The sequence below is a fragment of the Acanthaster planci genome, linkage group LG17 (genome assembly GCF_054643075.1).
Source record: "Acanthaster planci isolate LZ-2023a linkage group LG17, COTS_SCS, whole genome shotgun sequence".
NCBI classification, from domain to species: domain Eukaryota; kingdom Metazoa; phylum Echinodermata; class Asteroidea; order Valvatida; family Acanthasteridae; genus Acanthaster; species Acanthaster planci.
This window is the reverse complement of record NC_141793.1, coordinates 9,414,182-9,436,442: the sequence shown is the minus strand read 5'-3', so window position 1 is coordinate 9,436,442 and position 22,261 is coordinate 9,414,182. Positions and strand designations below refer to the sequence as shown.

General features: G+C 41.3%; 2 protein-coding genes across 2 annotated transcripts in view; both read left to right on the top strand.

Moving 5' to 3' along the window:
• The first annotated feature begins 508 nt into the window (after positions 1-508).
• On the top strand, positions 509-6,406 carry LOC147796335 (uncharacterized). Its single transcript, XM_087148227.1, has 2 exons — positions 509-1,997; positions 6,392-6,406. Exons 1-2 carry the CDS (start codon positions 588-590, stop codon positions 6,404-6,406), a joined length of 1,425 nt encoding a protein of 474 aa, XP_087004353.1. The 5' UTR covers positions 509-587.
• Positions 6,407-9,443: 3,037 nt separating this feature from the next.
• LOC110985558 (uncharacterized) overlaps positions 9,444-22,261 on the top strand; it is a 13,752-nt gene continuing 934 nt past the window's right edge. The window contains exons 1-10 of the mRNA XM_087148286.1: positions 9,444-10,012; positions 12,402-14,987; positions 15,209-15,301; positions 15,632-15,778; positions 16,605-16,732; positions 17,436-17,652; positions 18,566-18,656; positions 19,785-19,828; positions 20,659-20,981; positions 21,578-21,679. Coding sequence (XP_087004412.1) covers positions 9,949-10,012; positions 12,402-14,987; positions 15,209-15,301; positions 15,632-15,778; positions 16,605-16,732; positions 17,436-17,652; positions 18,566-18,656; positions 19,785-19,828; positions 20,659-20,981; positions 21,578-21,679 — 3,795 coding nt within the window. The 5' untranslated portion in view covers positions 9,444-9,948. The remainder of the gene's footprint in view (positions 10,013-12,401; positions 14,988-15,208; positions 15,302-15,631; positions 15,779-16,604; positions 16,733-17,435; positions 17,653-18,565; positions 18,657-19,784; positions 19,829-20,658; positions 20,982-21,577; positions 21,680-22,261) is intronic.

Below are 22,261 nucleotides of genomic sequence, written 5' to 3'. Positions count from 1 at the left end.
TTGGAAATTAATAGGATTCTGATAGCCAGCATGAAAATGTCAATGATTTTAAGACTATATTGCTTTTTTTTTGGCAGCCTCACCAGAATCGTGGCTATGACAGTGCAGGAGAGGAAACTGTTCCAGCTTCTAACATAGTCAGCACAGACCATGCAGACAAGGAGTCGACGGAAGCGTTTGTATTAGATGTAACTACAACAAAGTATACATACTGCCTTTACTGTGGTACCAAACAAAGAAAAATCTCGCGCCACTGTAAAAGAGTCCATTCAGGGGAAACACTTGTTTCCGAGGTACTTGCATTACCAAAAGACAGTAAAGCCCAGAAGAGGCAAAAGTGGCAACATATAGGAAACCTCGGCAACCATGAACACAACTTGGAGGTGCTAAAAAATGAAAAACATGACCTAATAGTTAGAAAGCGGCCTAGAACAAATAACACTGAAAAACATAGTGTCCAAAACTACGTGCCATGTAGTACGTGTTTTGGATATTTCCATGCAAAGACCTTGTGGAAGCATAAAGAAAAGTGTCCTCGTCAATTCTCTGAGGGTAAGAGAACCTCAAATCATGTACGAGAAGGGCGCATGCTTCTTCCCACAAAAATCAGCGTTTCGTTACAACTGCAGCATGCCCTTCGAGACATGAAAAATGATAAATTGTCTTTAATAGTCAGAAACGACAGAGAAATATTACAAGTTGGGGGGAACGTCCTTGGGGTAAGCAATTCCAATAGGCGAGAGGACAAGGCCAGGGAGAGAATGAGGACACTTGGCAAAATACTTAGCATTTCCAGGGACCTTAATGACAACATTAAGCAGGCAAAAGATTTGGTGTTGCCGTCCTCCTTCGATAATGTTGTCGAAGCAGCCCTCACTTTGTCTGGTTATAACTACGAAAATCAGACATATGAGGCATACTCAACTGCGCTGAGAGTAGGTTTTGCTCTGACAGATTTGGCGGTTGTTGTTAAGAACAATAATATAAGGGATCAGAACCGTGATAACATCTCAAAAGCAGATGATTTCTTGCACCTTTTAAAGAGTGAGTGGCGTGTGAAAGTGTCAGCATGTGCCCAGCGACAACAGCAGGAGAAGGCTTGGAAAGCACCAAAGATTCTCCCCTTAACAGAGGATTGCATGAAGTTGAATAATTTCCTAAAGAAAAGGGAAGAACACCTTAAAGCAGACATCAGGGAAACTGGTATGTCAACCACGACATACAGAGATCTTGCGCGTATTACTTTAACTCAAGTAATATTATACAACCGAAGGCGTCCAAAAGAAGTAGAATTGCTCACAGTAAGGCATTATAAAGAAAGTCTTGAGAGCAAGAGACCAGTTCAAGATGAGGTTAAGAAATCCCTCACCGCACCAGAAAAAATAGCCCTGAAGAGGCTGAGTTTGATAATGGTGCGGGGCAAAAGAGGAAGAGGGGTTCCCATACTTCTTCCACCACACTTGAGAGAAAGTATGGATTTACTTGCCCACTACAACAAAGACAGAGAATTTCTCTTTTCAAGGACAAGTGAGGGTGCCTCAACTCCGATAAGGGCATATCAGGTTGTTTCCGACCTAGCTTCTGTTGCATCGCCCAGATTAAAACACCCAGAAAACATGAGATGTACCAAGCTCAGGAAACACCTGGCAACATTATCCCAGTTAATAGATTTGAAAAAGAATGAGTTGGAGCAGCTTGCTACCCACATGGGCCATGACATATCAGTCCATCGTGAGTACTACCGTCTCCCTATGGAGACGGTTCTCTTGGCCAAAATGAGCAAGCTGCTCCACCTTGCTCATGAGGGTAAAACAGCCAAGTATAAAGGCAAGTCCCTCCAAGATATCGATGTTGAGCTAAATGAGTCAATTCCGCCGATTTCAAATAACGAAGTCAGTGAAAGTGAAGGAGAAAGTGAAGAAGATGAAATACAAGAGCAGGAGTTGCGATGTGATGATGTGCACATCACCAAATCGCAGAAGAAAGCTCCTGGCAAGGTGAAAAACCTCACAAAGCATACTGACTACCGTGTAAAAGATGGTAAAATGGGCAAAACGTATCTCAGACATTATAACAGGTGGAGCTCCAAACAAGAAAAGTTTCTCCGTGCTCAAAAAGAACTTCAAATTTTCTTTAAAACCAAAAAAGCACCAGGGAAGTCATTGTGCATGTTGATTCTTAAAAGGGGAGGTCCTCTTCTGGAATCAAAGACATGGATGGAAGTGCGCAATAAAGTTCATAATTTAAATAACAAAGCGAAAGCAAAACTAAAAAAAATGGAACTTCAGGCCAAGTGAAAAGTTCAAATTGCCCTGCAGTCTTTGTAATTAGGATATATTCGCTGTCATAATTACCCTAACCTAATTATGTTTTATACAGAACTTCAATAGCTGCATTGCAGTTGGGGATATTCTCTCGAAAGGAGAATTCCGTATTTTCTCAGTTCTAAGTCAAAAGCAATTAAATAGATAATTGCGCTGTATTGAATCTCACTCGATCTGCTGCTTATAGGGCAGATGACTAAGATTGCATGCCTGAGAGTGGCAGATGAATTATCTGCGGCCGACTTTTTTTTCCATCGTCATGTCCCCGTCGCACTCACAAATAAGTTCTAGGTAGCTGCAAACTATTTACTTTTCTTTCATTTTTACGATGTGATTTCCACTGCACCCCATCGCAACAGTTAATTTATTTCAGATAAGACACTAATTGAAATAAATCGAGTTGAATTTTTCCACTCCACCATTAATTTAGCTTTAGCGAAAACAGATTTCTGTACCCGTTAAAAACGTCCGCACTTAAACTCTGGAGAACTGTCTGAAAATAGCTTTAATGGCTGAAGTCATAAAATGAATTAATTGCCTGAAGATTTTTTTATTTGTAATTCAAAACAACTACATGCACGCCTTTTGAAGGTTCCTATGATGTACTTTACCCGTTTATCTGGGACAAGGAAAGGTTTCTTGGGCAATACTACAGTATCCAGGAAACTTGTAAAAAAAACAGCAATCTGTAATTTCTAGCTAAACAAAGCCTGCGTAAATGTTGTAATTTAAACCACGATTTTAAAATATGTTTGGAAGTGTTTCAGTGGCTCTAGTGCTCTTCATAAAGGATAAAATCCCCAAATTTCCTTCATGTGGACAAAATTTCAATGCAACCATTGCATTGTTGATTGTAAATATGTTGTACAAAATTGTTGGATCCTGCCATCAGGTAGAAAGATATATAGGGAAAATTTACAACCATCATTTTGGAAACATCAATTCTGTAAAACCGCAAATTCTTTTCTTCTGTGGACGATTTAATTTTAGACAAAGTGTGGAAAATGCCACAATCCCTCATGCACAATAAAATTTTTAATTGGTGCCACGAAAACGGTGTTGCACTTTTGTCTCTGATGGTTGCTGGGTACATATAAGTTTATAATTTGCCGATAGCCAATGTCTTGATGCTTCAAGTTTTTTTGCAACTGAGAGTAGAGTACTTGACAAATATCATGCCAGAGTTTGGTTTTTACCATTTATATCGAAACCTTTTTTTCATGGTTGTCCTTAATGTTGCTATTTGGGCTGTGTTACTGTTGATGTCACGTTAAATCAAACTGAGCTTTTACGAAGAATCTGAATGCGTATGTAGATTGACTCCTTCAAATGTGGGGGTTTATTTTGATTGATACTTTTTAACATTATAATGTCGTGTAAAGGCCAGCAGGGACTCAAAGACGAACTTACATGTACGTGAGGCATGTCAACGCACCAGCATTAGCCATGGCATGAAACTTCCCGAAAGTACTGATCAAAATTCAGTATTAACTTTTGAATCCTGTGTAAGTATTTTGTGTAGTTGTTTCTTTATGCCCACAGCCAAGTTGTAGTTGGGGGATGTCACAGTCTACACTGTTAAATGATATAGTTAAATGAGTAGTATTGTACTGTATTTTTCTAACATTAATCTACTATTAACAAAGTTTAAAAGTAGATAAACGTGTTTGTTACACTATTTACTGCGCTTTTGGTGAATGTAGGACAATACTGTATAATTAACAGTAATATTTAACGGTATAAGCTTTGTCCTCAATTTGCATATTGACACAAATGGAGCGATGCTACTTTTGCCGAGTAATTTTCGTTACGCAAGTAGGCTATTTGACATTAGTCTGACAAATGTTCGTGCTTTTTGTAAGTACTTTTACACGTAAATGCGAACCATTCCCTAAAACCGATAAATTGAACGTAAAAAAATGAAAAATCTTACTTGTTCATATTCCATCCATGATTGTCCATGGAAGCCAAACAGTGCACATTATGTGGCATGCCAGTGCACATTAGGAATGTAAATAAGGTTCCGACGCGACCAAGGCATCTAAACATGAAGTTTGCATATCTGAAATACGTAATTATATTTTAACTGTTAAAATTAACATGAGTTTGATAATCCTTTATCAATAGAACTTATTACATAAATGCATATGTAGAATGAACCTGAAATCAATGAAAACTGTAACTTGCTGTTCTAATGTATACATACAATTAAATGAGATGATACTGTTGTTTTATGGTTAATTACTGTCCAATAAATGACAACGATTTACCGTAACAAATTACCATAAATCATAAACAATAATATACTGGCGCCTGTGCTTTTCCAGTATTAAGTCCAGAAAAATGTACTTTGTGTATTGTTATTTCAAATTAAAAGTCAGGCATTGTGCTACAGCAAAGAAAACTTGACATTATAGTTGCCATCCAGTTGTTTGTTGCCTACAAATTGTGTCAGTGTTCGAAAGACATACAAAAAAAAAATCTGGTTGCAAGCAGTTATTGTGAAGTCATAATGTGGAATAAATGCCTCTGTTTTAATGATGTGATCTCAGAAAATTGGATGATCCTCTCAGATCAGCAACAATGCTATTTGAACATTCCCTGAAACGGTCGTGTGACAGACGACTGTACATCGCTCACTCTCAATTCGACATTATAGCCATGGAGAGGAATAACACTTGGAATTAACTCATGTTTGGTCCCGGGATTGTGGCTGGTACACGTACGTGTTTGTTTGGTCCCGGGATTGCAGCTGGTACACGTACGTGTTTGTTTGGTCCCGGGATTGCAGCTGGTACACGTACGTGTTTGTTTGGTCCCGGGATTGCGGCTGGTACAAGTACGTATTTGTTTGGTCCCGGGATTGCAGCTGGTACACGTACGTGTTTGTTTGGTCCCGGGATTGCGGCTGGTACACGTACGTGTTTGTTTGGTCCCGGGATTGCGGCTGGTACAAGTACGTATTTGTTTGGTCCCGGGATTGCAGCTGGTACACGTACGTGTTTGTTTGGTCCCGGGATTGCGGCTGGTACACGTACGTGTTTGTTTGGTCCCGGGATTGCGGCTGGTACACGTACGTGTTTGTTTGGTCCCGGGATTGCAGCTGGTACACGTACGTGTTTGTTTGGTCCCGGGATTGCGGCTGGTACACGTACGTGTTTGTTTGGTCCCGGGATTGCGGCTGGTACACGTACGTGTTTGTTTGGTCCCGGGATTGCAGCTGGTACACGTACGTGTTTGTTTGGTCCCGGGATTGCAGCTGGTACACGTACGTGTTTGTTTGGTCCCGGGATTGCGGCTGGTACACATACGTGTTTGTTTGGTCCCGGGATTGCAGCTGGTACACATACGTGTTTGTTTGGTCCCGGGATTGCAGCTGGTACACGTACGTGTTTGTTTGGTCCCGGGATTGCAGCTGGTACACGTACGTGTTTGTTTGGTCCCGGGATTGCAGCTGGTACACATACGTGTTTGTTTGCGTACATGTTTATTCTGAAATGGTAAACATAAAACTTTATGCGGTGAGGGCAGGTTTATTTTTTCTTCCACGTACATTGTAATAAGCAATGAGTGTCTCAGGATTTTAAATGTGTTATTGGCTTTTTCTACTCTTATTAGTAGGATCTAGAACTTTGCGCTTGAGTGGCGCCTGAAAGACTGCCATAAAAACGCATATTCTCTTTCTGTGGTCAAGGTATTAATTTAAGCACAATTTACTCTTCATCTGTGTTGAGATTCTAAACGGTCCTGGGATTGCAGACAGGTTGCAAATTGGTCCCCACTTTATGGGTTTAAAATGTGTCCAACAGTCGGTCCCCATTTTGCATACAAGGTACGAAGGGGTGTTTGTTTGTTTGTTTGTTTGTTTGTTTGTTTGTTGGGGTGTTTGTTGGTGTTGGGTTGTTTGTTTGTTTGTTTGTTTGTTTGTTTGTTGGGGTGTTGGGGTGTTTGTTTGTTTGTTTGTTTGTTTGTTTGTTTGTTTGTTTGTTGGGGTGTTTGTTTGTTTGTTTGTTTGTTGGGGTGTTTGTTTGTTTGTTTGTTTGTTTGTTTGTTTGTTTGTTTGGCAGTTACAACAGGTGTAAAGAATAAACTGGAGTTGTCTTGTTGCCTAGAGTGAACGCATGCCATAAAGGGATTGCCATGTAAAAGAACTGTTACCGAGCACCAGCTGCATAGGGTCTATTCCTGTATGTTGGTATTTAACAAACACCGCTGGGCGCAATCATGACCAATGTGTGTAAATTACGTTCATAACCCTATATATACTGTTCTAGGTACAGAAACAGCTTCTCTATAGGGAGCAAGTTAAATTAATCAAAACGGAAGCGAAGCGGCGTGCTTATTTTATTTCTATATCTTCTTTATATGGCATGAGTTTGGTGTTGGATTTATTTTGTTCTGTTTGCCATAAGTGTTTATCCCAGGAGTTCAAATTAATTTGGGTGCATTTACTCTCAGACGAAACTTGAAAATTGCGTGAACCTGTGAAGCTGATATCCAGTGTCAATGTTTGCCGACACTACTCGATCCTCTGGATACCCATGAGACCCGGTCGGTGAGTCAGGGTGGAGACCAACTTGAGCGGAAGCATCCAACTCTGTGGTATCTCAGCTATGCCGCGCAGTGAGCGAAGCGGCCCATTGGCTGCGGAGCAGCAGTCGAGGCTTTCTGTTGTGACAAAACCACGGTCACGTACTTGGCGATACCGGTAAACATGCCCTGCATTATTCCAAATCTCGACCTTATTGATTCATCTTCACCACTCTTTGCAAAGCTTTAGGCGTGCATGGCTTCGTTTCCTAGATTTTTTTTTTCACAGCTTACACTCTGTAGTTGTCATGAATGTTGATATCGCAGTTGGGCGATTTGCTTCTGCTATAGCATAGCCTACGAGGAGAAGTGAGAAAAGGCGAAACCCTTGTTTTGCTGCTGTTTTGTTATCAGATACTGTATCAGGCATATCTCTGACACAAATTTTTTCTCCGTCTTCCAGACGCAAAACCCTCTTCGGCCAGATTTATCATTTCAGCTTCGCTTCTTTTATCCGCTGCATGGCTGGTTGTGGCAAACGCTTCAATGCTGCCGCGTTAGAGGGAGTGCAACTTTTGGCATAGCTCTTGATGCAATCTTGCACGAAAGCCGGAATCTAACTTGCTTTAAAAAGAGATTTACTTAAACAAATTGTCCATTTCAGTATACAGAAGGTCCTTACGGCTGCCATGTTCTAAACTAGTTTATTTTGAATAGTACTTTTGGGACCAACATACAAAAGTTTCCACATATCATCTCGCCCGATTTCATGTTGAAATTAATATCGTTTTGAATAAAATACATTTCCGAAAGACTTTTTAAATTTGATTTAATTATTCTGGTTTTTCAAGACGAGACACGGAGACTCCGAACTGTGGTCTGCATGTCGCTCCAACATGTCTGAAAATTTTCCTAATAGTATCCGTGAATCTCAGAAAACCAGAAATTCATTGCTCACTCTGGGTCAGTCGTGACCGTCCGTTATCATCTGAAATTCAAACGTTTGCTTTGCAGTCATGCGGTGACAAAACAATGCCGGTGCATCTCCTATTGTATTCTTCACGCGAAAGAAAGGGCATTCTGGCAAAGGGCTCGTTATCATGATATGTGACTGATAGACCAAGTACAGACTCGGGTACCTGATGCAGAAATACACAGATAAACCCATCCTATAATGAGTTATATATAAAGCTAGTGTCGACAAAAAGGACCTTGTCAAACTATAAACGGAACGATCGACTTCTGTCACGTTGACGGATCGAACTCCACAGTCGTTATCAAATGGCGAAAAATCTGCTATCAGGCCAACGCTTCGGTTGGGAAAGATCTGAGCAATAGAAAAGGCATAGCACAATGGTTTTGTAGTTTGGGTGCAGAGTGCATGCTTAGAATATCTTTTGTTCTGATGTAATAACGTTGGCACTGCAGCACAAGTGCTGTATTACGAAGACGGTTCTTCCATGCATGGTTCCTCCATGGTGAGGCCTGCCACCATTGGAACCAATATCCCATGTTCCATAAAAACGAATAAATTATAATTTCCTTTGAGTTTGATTGAACCCCAACATTTTATGGTCCAACTTGAAAGCCCAATCCTCCATTGAGACACGTTCCAAGCCAGGCACCCCAATTACAGAACTTCAAGTGAGGGGACTATTCCTTTGCCTTCCTACAGAACTACTACAGGCATGAAGGCATTTCAATAAAGATATTTCCTATTTCTAAATGTTCCACTTTTTTCCGGATCTGCACTTTCCTTTGGTATAACAGTTTTCCAGGCTTACAAGAGGGCAGTTGGGAAGATTCTATAACTTTTCTCAGCAGCCGTGAGCCTTGTTTTCACGGACGAAAGGAAATGACACGTGTAACTTTACAAAGGTATTAACTCTGTAACTCGAATCATTCAGTTGCCCAATGCGCACTGGACCAACGTCAGACTGCCAATATCGGTTTCTTAGTTTGCAGTCCGCAATCATTGATCGGTTTGTTTTGCTCCGTGTGGGGCGCTGCGCTGGGGTCAAGTTGAAATCAAACAAACCGCGTTGTCAGTGGAATCCAGTTTTTAATTGAGGGGTTCATGTATATACTTTACCATAACAAGCACAGTATTCAGTTCGCAAGTACACGGCTAACCATCGCACCTGAAGTAATGCGATCATTTAATAAAGCAAATCAATGGAATGCGTCCAGGAATAACAAAAGCGGTCATTCACAACAACGTTATGCTATCCCTGTGCATGTCTCCACGGGTGAAACATTCCACAGATGAAATCAAATTCCATTTTAAACAGTTTTTTATCCTTGGTAATTTTTACTCTTTATTAGTTTTTCCTAATTTTTGTCAGTGGCTAGATTTATAAGGACACTGTCTACGTTGGTTTAAATCAGAGCTGAAATAGATCGTCATAAAATATAGCAGCGACTAATTGGACGTTTATAGGCCCATAGTCGGTGATGACAGGTGTTTTTTTTTCCATAATGGGCGGGATACGAAACAAGATAAAATAAACGACTATGCCACTGAAAAGGTAAAAATAACGTAATCGTTAAAAAAGGATTAAACGCATACTTCTGGATCCGTACTTCATGAAGGAATAGCCGGATATGCAGACGGACCATAATTTATATATGAACGATTTCTGGGAACTTGACGTCGGTATTGCGGTATTTTTCGTAAACAGAGGCTGGGAAATGTTGAGGCATACCCCTAACATGAAATATCGAATAGTGACGCATACGCCGTCTCGACTTTGGCCGCAAAACGTCCAGTTCTGATACGATCTGCGCATAAAGGGAGCGATCTCTGAAATACTTCACGCAGGCTTTAACGGAGCGCCCAAAGCAACGGGTTAATATTAACTTCTTTCATCCTGGAAATGCTGAAATCGGGTATAGCGAGGGCGAAGTTTGGTTACTGCGTGCTCTGTGCCAATTTACATCACACCGTGCCTCAAGGATCGTTAATCCATTGAAAAGCATCTGGATAATTCTCACGATATTTGGATAAGCCGAAACGAAGTCTTCTTCACAGCTAATCGGAGTTAGTACATTTTTCTGCTCTGTCGGGAAGGAGTAAAGGACAACAGGCTTCACAATGAGATGGATTTTCCTGACTGCTCTGCCTGCCCTGTATGGGTTGATAGTGGCGACTATTCTAGGTATGTACGCGGTTGCAAGCGAAACGGGAAATGATTTGGTAGCCATTAATTTTTATGAAGAAATGAGAATACTGTAAGGCTTCGCCATCGCCCTTTAGAAAAAAACTCAGTTGTTATGTTTTTCCTCGTAGTTTGTAGGTTTTCATTTCAAAAGAACTATATGGGCGGAGTCCACTGAAGGGTACTTAGTATGCCGTAAAACATTCAACATATAAACGGTTAAATATAACATATTCTTTTGATTTCTTACTAGAGACTGATGGGGCGAACAGCCCCTTCGTTAAGAAAAATTGACAATAGTAATATGCCGTGGAAAGTTACAAGCTGATACGTCTCATTTTCTGCAAAATCGGTTGATTTATATATCATAGTAGCATATAGAAGTATTATTGTACATGGCATGTTTACCTTAATTTCTCAGAGAGATTTTTTTAATGTTCTCTGTTTTTAAAATGTCTCGAGCCCATCTATCCTGCGTGTGATGTAGATTGTGCATGGTAATTACATTCTGTTGACACTGTGTTATATTGTCACCATGTAATCACGTTCTATTAAAATAAACACTGATTCGATAGGGGTATGTCATCAATAATTGGCCAGTCTGTGTTTGCAGTGTTAGATGTATTTTTTGGAGGAGAAAATCGTTGACATTTTTAAACATTAAGCTGCGTGGCCGGAATTTTCTTTCACTGCTGCAAAATAGAAATATTGGACCGGATTGTGTTAAATCCTGAAACTACAGCCTCAAAGGACAGTGGCGGATCTAGATTCATTACGGTACAAAAATACAGTGGATAGAGTGGGCCATGGTCCTGCATGTTCCATATTGTATTCCTGATGTGGTTTTAACGGGGACACCGGAAAATAGCAGTTGGGGTTAGAATTTGTGTAACGAAGGGCATCAAGACTCTCCCTGCTTACATTTCCACCCTCCAAATTCTGCTCTCAACAGGTGGGGGGTCCCCTCCCCTGTTCATTACCAGCTTTTTTGTGGTGGACGGTTACGTCTAAAGGTGTACAGGTTGGAAGACCGCCTAAGAAGCATAAACCACCTGTAGAGTTTATCGTCCGTGAGCGGTTCAGAAAAAAACTTGAAGATTTGAAATGGCTTTGACACTTACGTCGACTAATAACTCTCCCCCCGCCGAAGTTTCCGAAATCCAAGCTGAAAAACTGAATCCACTCTTGTTCAGAGTCCCAATCTCGCTCTTAAATTAGCCACTGTTTGCAGTCTGCCTTTCTGTTACCCATTGTCTAGTTTGTCTTGCCTTGCCAATATAGGCCAATAATACATAATAGATGTATACTGGGAACTAAATCAGCTACTTCTCGTTGGTGATATTAATGTGTTGAGTAATGAAACACGCGATATCTATGGTGAAACTAGCGAACAGAATTATTGAATAGTAAATTATAAATGTCATGAAGTTGTTAAAACACCATAACAAGTGGCAAAGGAAAAGGGGGTATAAGTATAGGGACTGCAAACCCAATCCACATGTGGACCGAGCCGAGAATCAAGTCAGGGCCGCAAAGAGAAAATAAGTGAAATGTGCCTCTACGACAACATGATTATTTTCACTCATTAAATTACATTAAAAAAATATGTATTTTTTTTTCATATTATGGAAGAATTTCTAACGTTTGGGGATCTGTGGCAAACTGATGAAACTATGGAGCACCGGTAACTAAACTGGACAGCAAAAGAAACTTGCCACTTCTGTCAAAGGCCACACATAAAAATTCACTCCATAGAAATAAACAATTTTGTACACCAGTGTGCTGCAATAGCCCCTTATTAATCACATGCCCAAAAGCAAGTGGTTATCTTTATAACAAAGCACTAACTACAGGATAATTATGGAGAGTGCTTTTTGTGTGACTTTTGATTCAGTAACGAAGTTGCTGTGCATGTCAATTTCTTCTTTGTTATAAAGATAAGCACTTGCTTTCGGGCATGTGATTAGTAAGGGGCTATTGCAGCACACTGGTGTACAAAATTGCTTATTTCTACGGAGTGAATTTTTATGTGTGGCCTTTGACAGAAGTGGCAAGTTTCTTTTGCTGTCCAGTTTAGTTATCGGTGCTCTATAGTTTCATCAGTTTGCCACAGATCCCCAAACGTTAGAAATTCTTCCATAATATGAAAAAAACCTGCGTACAAAAATTGTTTAATTCTATAGAGTGAGTTTTTATTTGTGGCCTTTGACAGAAATGGCAAGTTTCTTTTGCTGTCCAGTGTACTTGTACTCGATAGGCTTTCATTAACCTTGAAAGAGGATGCGAAATTCACCTTGGAAAGTGCCTTTACAAACAAACAAATAAACAATGTACCACCTTTTTCTGAACTACTAATCATTTAATTAAGATTGTTTTTTTACAATACTAGTGGCCAGCACGCAAGGAATAACTCTCACCAGCAGCACAGAAATAACAGCAACTGTCAGCACCACAGTTGCTGTTTCTGTGCTTACTCTAATCAGAACAACAGAAGGAACAACCCCTCTCGGTACCACGGAAGGGATAATGATTCCTGTCAGGATTACAGATGGTACAACTCCTGTCAGTTCCACAGAAGTAACAAGTCCTGTCAGTTCCGCTGAAGCAACAACTTCTGTCAGTACCACAGAAGAAACAACGCCTGTTGGTACCACAGATGGTACAACTCCTTTCAGTTCCGCAGAAGTAACAAGTCCTATCAGTTCCGCAGAAGCAACAAACTCTGTCAGTACTACAGAAGAAACAACAGCCGTTGGTGCCACGGAAGGAACAACTCCTTTCAGTTCCACAGAGGTAACAAGTCCTGTCAGTTCCGCAGAAGCAACAACCTCTGTCAGTACCACAGAAGAAACAACGCCTGTTAGTACCACAGATGATACAACTCCTGTCAGTAACCCAGAAGCAACAACTCCTCTTAGTACCACAGAAGGAACAACACTCGTTGGTACCACAGAAGAAACAACGCCTGTTGGTACCACAGATGGTACAACTCCCGTCAGTGACCCAGAAGCAACAACTCCTCTTAGTACCACAGAAGAAATAACACTCGTTGATACCACAGAAGGGACAACTCCTGGCAGTACTACAGACAGGACAAGGACTTCTTTGAGTGGAACTGAAGGAACATCTCCTGTCGGTAACACAGATGGATCAACTGGCGTCAGTACGACGGAAGGAACAACTCCTTTCAGTACTACAAGAGGAACAATTTCTGTCAATACCACTGAAGGAACTACTCGCGTCAGTTCCGCAGAAGCAACGAGTCCTGTCACTTCCGCAGACGCAACAACCCCTGTCAGTACTACAGAAGAAACAACGCCTGTTGGTACCACTGAAGAGAGAACGCCTGTTGGTACTACAGATGGTACAATTCCTGTTAGTACAAAAGAAGGAACAACTCCTGTCGGTAACACTGAGGGATCAACTGGCATTGGTACAAAGGAAGGAACAACTCCTTTCAGTACTACAAAAGGAAAAATTCTTGTCAGCACCACAGAAGAAACAACAACCGTCAGTTCCGCAGAAGCAACAAGTCCTGCCAGTTCTGCAGGAGCAACAACTCATGCTGGTACACCAGAAGGAACAACACCCGCTGGTATCACTGAAGGGACAACTCCTGTCAGTACTACAGACGGGACAAGAACTCCTTTGAGTGAAACTGAAGGAACAACTCCTGTCGGTTACACAGAAGGGTCGACTGGTGTCGGTACGACGGAAGGAACAACTCCTTTCGGTACTACAAGAGGAACAATTTCTGTCAATACCACTGAAGGAACTACTCGCGTCAGTTCCGCAGAAGCAACGAGTCCTGTCACTTCCGCAGATGCAACAACCCCTGTCAGTACTACAGAAGAAACAACGCCTGTTGGTACTACAGATGGTACAACTCCTGTCAGTATTGCAGAAGCAACAACTCCGGTTAGTACCACAGAAGGAACAACACTCGTTGGTACCACAGAAGGGACAACTCCTGTCAGTATTACAGACGGATCAAGATCTCCTTTGAGTGGAACTGAAGGAACATCTCCTGTCAGTAACACAGAGGGATCAACTGGCGTCGGTACGACGGAAGGAACAACTCCTTTCAGTACTACAGGAGGAACAATTTCAGTCAGTGTAACAGAAGGAGGAAGTCCCGCCAATTCTGCAGAAGCAACAAGTCCTGTCACTTCAGTGGAAGCAACAACCCCTGTCAGTACCACTAAAGAAACAACGCCTGTTGGTACTACAAATGGTGCAACTCCTATCAGTAACCCAGAAGCAACAACTCCTGTTAGTACCACAGAAGGAACTCCTTTCAGTACTGCAGAAGCAACAAGTCCTGCCACTTCCGCAGAATCGACAACCCCTGTCAGTACCACTGAAGAGAGAACGCCTGTTGGTACTACAGATGGTACAATTCCTGTTAGTACAAAAGAAGGAACAACTCCTACCGGTACCACAGACAGGACAACGACTCCTGTCAGGACCACGGATGGTACTACTCCCGTCGGTAGTACAGAAGGAACAGGTCCTATCAGTACCTCAGAAAGTCCTGTCAGTTCTGCAGAAGCTACAGCTCTTGTCAGTACTGCAGAAGGAACAACTTCTGTTGGTACTACGGACAGAACAACTAACGCCAGTAGTACAGAAGGAGCAGGTCCTGTCAGTTCCGCAAAAGCAACAACTCCTGTCAGTACTGCGGAAGCAATAACTTCAGTAAGCACCAAAGAAGGAACAACTCCTGTCAATACCACAGAAGGAAGAACTCCTCTCCATACTAAAGACGTAACATCTCAAGCGAGCACCAAAGAAGGAACAATCACCGTCAGTAGGCCTACCACAGTAGCACGGAGCACAGAGAAAACGATTCCTGTAAGCACAGAAGGAACAAATCCAGTTAGCAATACAGAAGGAAAAAATCCAGCAGCCACGACTCAAGGCTCAACTGGAGCTAGAACCGCAGCCATCACGACCATCGTGGGGACTACACCTGGTAGGCATGACTTATATTGACCGTCAAAATTTTCAGTTATGAATAGTTTTGTTTATATTCCAAATTTGTCCACCTTTGAAGGTCTGGAAGACCAAAAGAGATACAAAAGATAGTGTCAGCTATTTTTTCACACTCACCATTGGTTTCTGAATCCAACTACGTTACGTTTGAAATGAATTCTTCATGCTTAGCAATCTGTTTCTATCTTTAACCCTGCAAAGGTTGCAAGCTAAACTGTGATAACAAAGGGGTGCTTGATGCAAAGTTCTGCGAGTGCGTATGTCTTCCTGGCTACTCAGGCGAACGTTGTGAAGGTGAGGATCCCGAGTTGTCGTTCTTTTCCCCTTAGCTGGAAGAGTATGACTCCCATGACAATTGCCCGAGCAAATAATCGAAATGGAAACGATCTGGCAGGAAACTGTTAGAGAAGGGCAGTGATTTCTTTAGCCTTCATGGCATCAGCTGCGTTATTCTTTTGTGTGTCCATTTTTTAAGAGAGTGTCCGGGGAAAAAATAGGTGCAGCTATTGTGCGCCTTCCTCGATCTTTTCAATGTACTTCTTGTGACTGTCACTACAAAATATTAATTGAACTTGGCTCCAAAATTAGCCCGTAAACAAAGTTTCCTATTTATTTTACTACCAGTGCCTCCTGAGAAGAACCCGTGCTCGGCAGAGCCACCACCATGTGATAAAGAAGGAGAATACTGTACTGTCAATTCGACACCTAGTGGATACGAGTGCTTATGCCGTGAAGCGGATGGTTATGTGCTAGATAAAAACAATTGCATACGTAAGTACCTTCTAGACGTTGTAACCAAAATTGGAAACTCCCTCAGTTTTATGGAAGTTTTTTAGTCTTGATAGTGTGAATCGGACTACAGTATTGCCTACGTTAAGGTCGCTCCACGATTGTATTGATTAAACACCCTCCATTCTAGTTATTTTCTTTACAAGTTAGACCCTCTCAATTTTTTTTGGGGGGGGTAAGGAGAATACGTTACGGGGTCACAATTTGAATAACATCTATATTTGTGTCAGGTTATTTAAATCCTCACTTTTCCTCGCCTGCCGTTTATATGACTTAAGCTTTCTTTAAATCAGTGAACGTTCAAAATTTGGTGAAGGAGAGCTGAATGTACTTCTGCTAACCTGATTTGGCCTAAATTAATGTGCATTTAAGGGACCATCTTTAGCACATCTTAAGGCAATCGCTTTGTCAAGGGCGCTGCGTCTCAATCATCCACATTAAAGTAAGACATCAATTTTATGTCCACTATAAAGTGGTTATTAGGAAAATGCTATACCTAGTACAAATTGAACTGTGAAGGGTAATAAATTTAGGGCTTACACAGCCTACAGCCGAGCTTTAATTAACAAGTATCTGAAAAAAATGCATGCAAAACAATTAAATGACTAAGTGCACGCCACTCATTATAAAACTCCAAAACAAATCACTTATTGCCAGTGCTTCGATGGTAACAATTTGTTAATAACTGAATGGGAAATCACCTTAGCTTAATAGATTCTCATGTCGTCCCCAAGAGGTAGTAGGCCTACTTATTGTATGATAAAGGTCTGTGTAATAATTGAAATTATTCTTCTTTGAATTCGTCTAGGTAAGAAGTCTTTCACAGCCAAGCTCCGTGTGACAGATATAAACGGCGTCGGGGCAGATTACGAGCCAGCATACAGAGACATCCATTCACAGGCTTCTCAAGAGCTATTTAACCAAGTGACACCAGTTGTAAGGATTTTCCATCTATAAATCCTTTGCCCTTTTTCGAGAGCACACTAATAACTCGTGCTATTTGGGTACTCTAATTTGATTTGATCAGTGACAACACACGTGGTAAATGATGCTATTGTGTAAGTTTCAATATACTTACAGTATCATTGCATTCGGTAGTAAAGAAACTTTTTAAGATTACTTTAAAGGACCGCATCAGCATTTCTCAGTTCTAAACGATATAAACACCTCCAGGGAGATTCTCATGAACACCTCTGTACCTTTACAGTTCCTCGGCCTACTCCCAACAAAACCCTCTCTCGGCGTCAAAAATAATTTCATGCATATCGTTTTGAAGAAGCCTGCAAAATATTCAGTAGTACAGAAAATGCATTCGTGATGCGAAGGGTTCTCCCTTATAACCTTTTTTTTTTCTTCACTGCGAAAACTGTATTTACAGCTGCTTTCAGTTTGTTGAATATAGTTACGTTCTTAACGTGCAAAGCAGTACGGCTAGATACAGTGATTACCAATTGAACTTGACTTTATTTACCATCTGGATACGTAATGTTTAGTTTCTAAATATGTTTACAAAATGATAACAATCGTGTGAATCCAAAACGCGCCATCCACCAAGGTGGCGCAGTTATTCCTCGTTAAATAATCACTCATGCAGCTTTCGTTTCCAAATTACAATGTTTTTGCTTCTGTTCCACCGCAGATACTCGAAACGCTGAGGAACAACCCGGCGACTTCGGCGGTGGAGGAAGTCAATGGTGTTGGCCTGGCGCAAGGGAGCGTCATCGTCCAGACGGCGGCAACTTTCAGTGTCAACAGCACCGTCACGGGTTCACTCATCGAGAAGGTGCTGAAGACGGACGCTTTGAACGACGGCAATTCGACTCTTACTCTGGACCCTGAAGCACTCACAGTGTCAGGTACACACACTCCCGAAATAAGTGTACTTACCTTAGGAAAACTACAGCGATGCCCTAAAACACCACGTTATCTCGATACCGGTGTAGAGGTTCCACAGGACTTGTAAGTATTACAATGCAATTGAGGCTTCAGGCTTACGAGCTAAATTGCCTAGGGCCCTTTTTGAGGTTTCATTATGTCAGAAAGACTTTAAAATGATGGCTCAGAATGTTACAAAACTCTATGGCTGATGGCTGAAGCGGCTAGCTTGTAGCATCCATAGATACGAGTGTTGTATTTCGAACCCCATACAGCCATTTAATTCGAACATGGCCATAATGTTCTGCGATGCACATCAACACTAGAAGCTGAACGTGCTGTATTTTGTCCAAACATCGTAGTCTATACAAGTCAAACCAGTTGGTCAAATAAAGTTCGGCTACACATTTAAATCAACCGCCTGCCAATCTTTGTTTGAAAGGTTAGCTTGGATTAAATTTCAGCAACGTAAGAAACACAAAATAGGCATTGCAACAACCAACACGTGGTTGATTCTCTCTTAATATGGGGAACAATTTCCTAGCTGCCAAATCATGTTTGCTATGTGCTGAGTAATTACAAATGCCCAAGTTCAAGACGCAAATTGCAAACCCGCAAATTGGATGATCATCACAAGTGCTGTGTACAATTACTAACATTTTCGTTGCCCAATATTTAGAAACATTTCATCCCTATAATGGACGTGAAAAGTCAATAAACTTGTATAAATTAACTACCAAACACCATAGAAAAAATCAATATTCAATTATAAACGAGATCTCTGTTCAACGTCAGGGTAAAACTTGACCTATCATTTGCCCTGTTGATTGAGGTGAACACAATGTTTCAAAATAACCAAATTTGTTTGTACCTTCTCGTTCTTTTCGGTTTCAGAATCAACAACTGAGTGTCCTTCTGATTTCTGTGTAAATGAGGGAAAGTGCGTAAAAACTGGCTACTATCCACAGTTTGATTATACATGCAGGTTGGTATGACTGTAGCCCAGGGTACAATTCTCACCTCATGTCAAGAAGGAGGTTCAGAACCCCTTGATCCCATAACAGAGAATTGCTTTGCGAACATACGACAGGTTTACCCCCAATGCACTTTTACACGTGGATTAAGCTATAACCTCAAAGAAACTTTGAAGTAATTGACTCTGAAGTAAATGTAATGATCTGTCTTGAAGAATCCACAGCTCCTTGTTTGGTAACCCGACCCAGAGGACAAGCTGTAACATCCATGTTTAAAACATATGACAACGGGTGTTACTTTCCCCCTCCCGATAGGCCGATGCAACGGTGTCTAATAATAGTATTCCGCCCACGTCACGGCTCATCACATTTGATATAACAGGATTCAGCGTGAAGTAGACATTTTGGGACAAGCTGTATCTGACAAACCATGGGAACAAGTAAGGGTTTGCTGAAACGAATAACTGTTTGGCAGTGTTGGAGTACTCGTACGGTACTCGTAATACCAGAGTACTCGGCCCTGACTCAGTTATCACTTATCAGTACTCGAAAATCAATTGTACTTGGCCCGTACTCGATTCTTTGTACCGGTACTTGGATTTTTGGCGTACACGACCCTTACGTACTCAGTACTCGACGCTAATACTCGAGAAAACATTCGAGTACATCACCTTTTGTCTATCGCATTTTTGGTGCTTGGTGATGAGCAAAGATTGCATTGCTCAACCTTGAGGATAACAAGGCCACACAGAGGTTTCACTCTGCAGTCTGTACGTACAGGATGCTTACCGCGCCCTGGCAACAAGGAACCTGCTAGGCTAGTTTCTGCCTCTACAGCGTTTAATATAGGAAATCGAGGCGCTTTTTTATTTACCTTCTTGGTATTTTACATGTACACGTACTTGGATTTTGACTCAGATTTTGGTACTTGGGCTCAGCCCACTACTCGACCTTGAATGTCGAGTCACCAGTGTACTTGTAATCGGCCCAGGACTCGGCCCAATAAAGTATTCGGAGTACTCTGTACTCGGCTTTTAGGACTCGACTCCAACACTGCTGTTTGGTGCTGGTCATTCTGTATTTTAGACCTATTTTAAAGTGATAAGGGCCTAACTTAGTGCTTGTCGCTTGTTCCACAGTTGTCCTGGAGGTGTGAGTGGGCCTAATTGTGAAATCGTTGAGGGTAAGACAATGTTTATCCATCGGCAAACTCAATCATTTCAGAAGAGCGACAGACAAAAAGCACACTGATGAGGAAGTCAAAGACGTTATAATTTATTAATGTTCACTTGTCTGTAATGTTTAAAAATACACTTTCACACAGATGGAATAACAAGTGTGACAGTGTACATAGCATTTCAACTCCAGATTTCAACTCCAAACTAAAAGCCTGATTGAATTAAGGGAACATAAAACAGTTTAATACGTTGCCTCAACATACTACCAAGGAAACGAGTTAACACAAGAAATTTCAAGAACTCCACACTGCATCAAGAAACAAATAAACATCATCTCAATAAACATGAGCTTGACTACTTTATCTTGATTACTTAAGTAATCATTTCAAATCAAAACCAGAACGTAGTAGAAAATTCAAGGACTTTACATTTACGATCATAATTCACGGAAAAGTAACTATTTTCTTTGTTACTATATTGATTGGATCTAGACGGTAAAGGCATATCGTGAGCTTTATAGTCAAGGGTGCATTGCTTCAGTGCATGTAATTGGCCATTATTCACTTTGAATGATTTTGTTTAATTAACAGAAGAAAACAATCTGTGGATCCAGTAAAATTTCATTTACTGCAGAAAATATGGACAGACACGTTGACAAATGTTGTTCTCATTGCTGTCCATGTCATTGTGGTTAGTTTTTGTTGTCCTTGTTTTGTTGTCGATGTGGTGTATTGCTTATGGGGTGTTGTCGCTAATGTTTAAGCGCATAGGAGGGCAAGCACATGCAACTTTGCCAGACTGCAATTTTAGTCACAGAACCTACCTGTATTTCCAGGTTTGTCCCCATTTGTCATCGTCGCCATCATCTTCGGCGGCTTGGCTGTCCTGGTGGCCACGGCGGTGGCCGTGTTCTGCCTGTGCGTCAAAACGCGACAGGAGAAGGGGGTCAAAGACTTGGACAACGCAGACTGGGACTTCACTGGGCTGGAGAACCCTGAGCTCCGCACGACGTCATTCTCCAAGGGCGAAGTCAACGGTGCCCGGCGTGAGGAGGACCCTTGGGCACCCAGGGGAGTCTTGGACGTCCTCTCTCCCGAAGAAGAGCAGCGGATGAGCCAAATAGCTGAAGTGATGGCTAGACCACCTCAAGAAATTCAGGTACAGTTGTCTTATTGCTGGGGTACTTCTTAACATTTTTTTCTTCCCAGCAGAAAAGGCTTCACTATTGGGAGGAAACTTGTAATCGAAATACTTCTAAATGAATCCTGATCTGATACTTGTAAGCTTAAAACTGGAATTTTTAAATCTTAGTTCTTATAGTTAAATTGATTTCTTAATTTTTTTTCGAGGACAGAAATATTTGCAACTAATTTAACATACATGAACGGTATTTTTCACACTGAAGGCATTGCGCATCAATAGCTTTTCACTGTAACAGAAGTTAACTTCATGTGATTTTTTAAAGTGTAAATAAACTTACTCATCCACACGTTGACAAAGGTGACGTTCGACCAGGAGCCACTAGCAGCGCTTGGGGTCAATCACAATTTTCCTCGGTTTGTTCCGATAGTTGAGTCGGAAAACGTGGTCAAGTATGGATCTGATCCGATTCTCATCTTTTGGCAATGCACATAGATTTTGAGAGTGGAAGGATTTACGTCCTTGGAGAAGATATTCCCTGATGCAAGAGCGGTGAAATATGCCATTAGCGATTCTGTTTACACACTTGCCAAATGTTTATTTTACTTTTACAGAGAAGTGGGTATAACGACCAGAGGACCAGTCTATATCAATGGCAGAGCATCCCCCTCCCCAGGGCGAGAATTTACCGGCAGCAGGAGGTCCTACCTGTTAGAGTAAGTGTACTTCATGGCTTTTGCGATCGCCCAACAACCAAATTCGTATAATGGCAGTACCAATCGCATAATTATTGCTTCACACTGGCTTTTCCGTCATGTTTAGAATTTTCACGCACTTTATCAAGAGCTCTGTGCCATTGTTTTCCCTCGTTAAAGTTGAATTAAATTCTGATTTTAAGTTATTGTTCGGTATAACGAGAACACCTCATTACAGTGCCACACACGTCAAAGTTCGTTTTTCTTGGGTATTTTTGAAAAAGTAAATTCCGGTTTGAGTCCCTCATTGGACTAGAAAGGATGACGTTCTTTATAACAATTTACACATGTTAGCAGGCTTTCTGTCGAAATGTAACTCAGAAACGCAAAGCAAGCAAACGCGGTAAATTGTTGGGGTCCTTCCATCCCAAACATTACATTTGCAGTGCACTGTTGACAGAATGGGTGAACTTGGTAATAAGCGTTCGCACATCGCTACCTTGAAGTCAATGCACCAGCAAAAAGTTTAAGAAATCTGAACATCGAGCATGGCCGAGGCTATATATTTACGTTGTCGCTGCCATTCACAACACCGAGAGCTTG

Coding starts and splice junctions, on each gene's coding strand:
- LOC147796335 (XM_087148227.1), top strand. CDS start 588: ATGCTTCTTCCCACAAAAATCAGCGTTTCGTTACAACTGCAGCATGCC.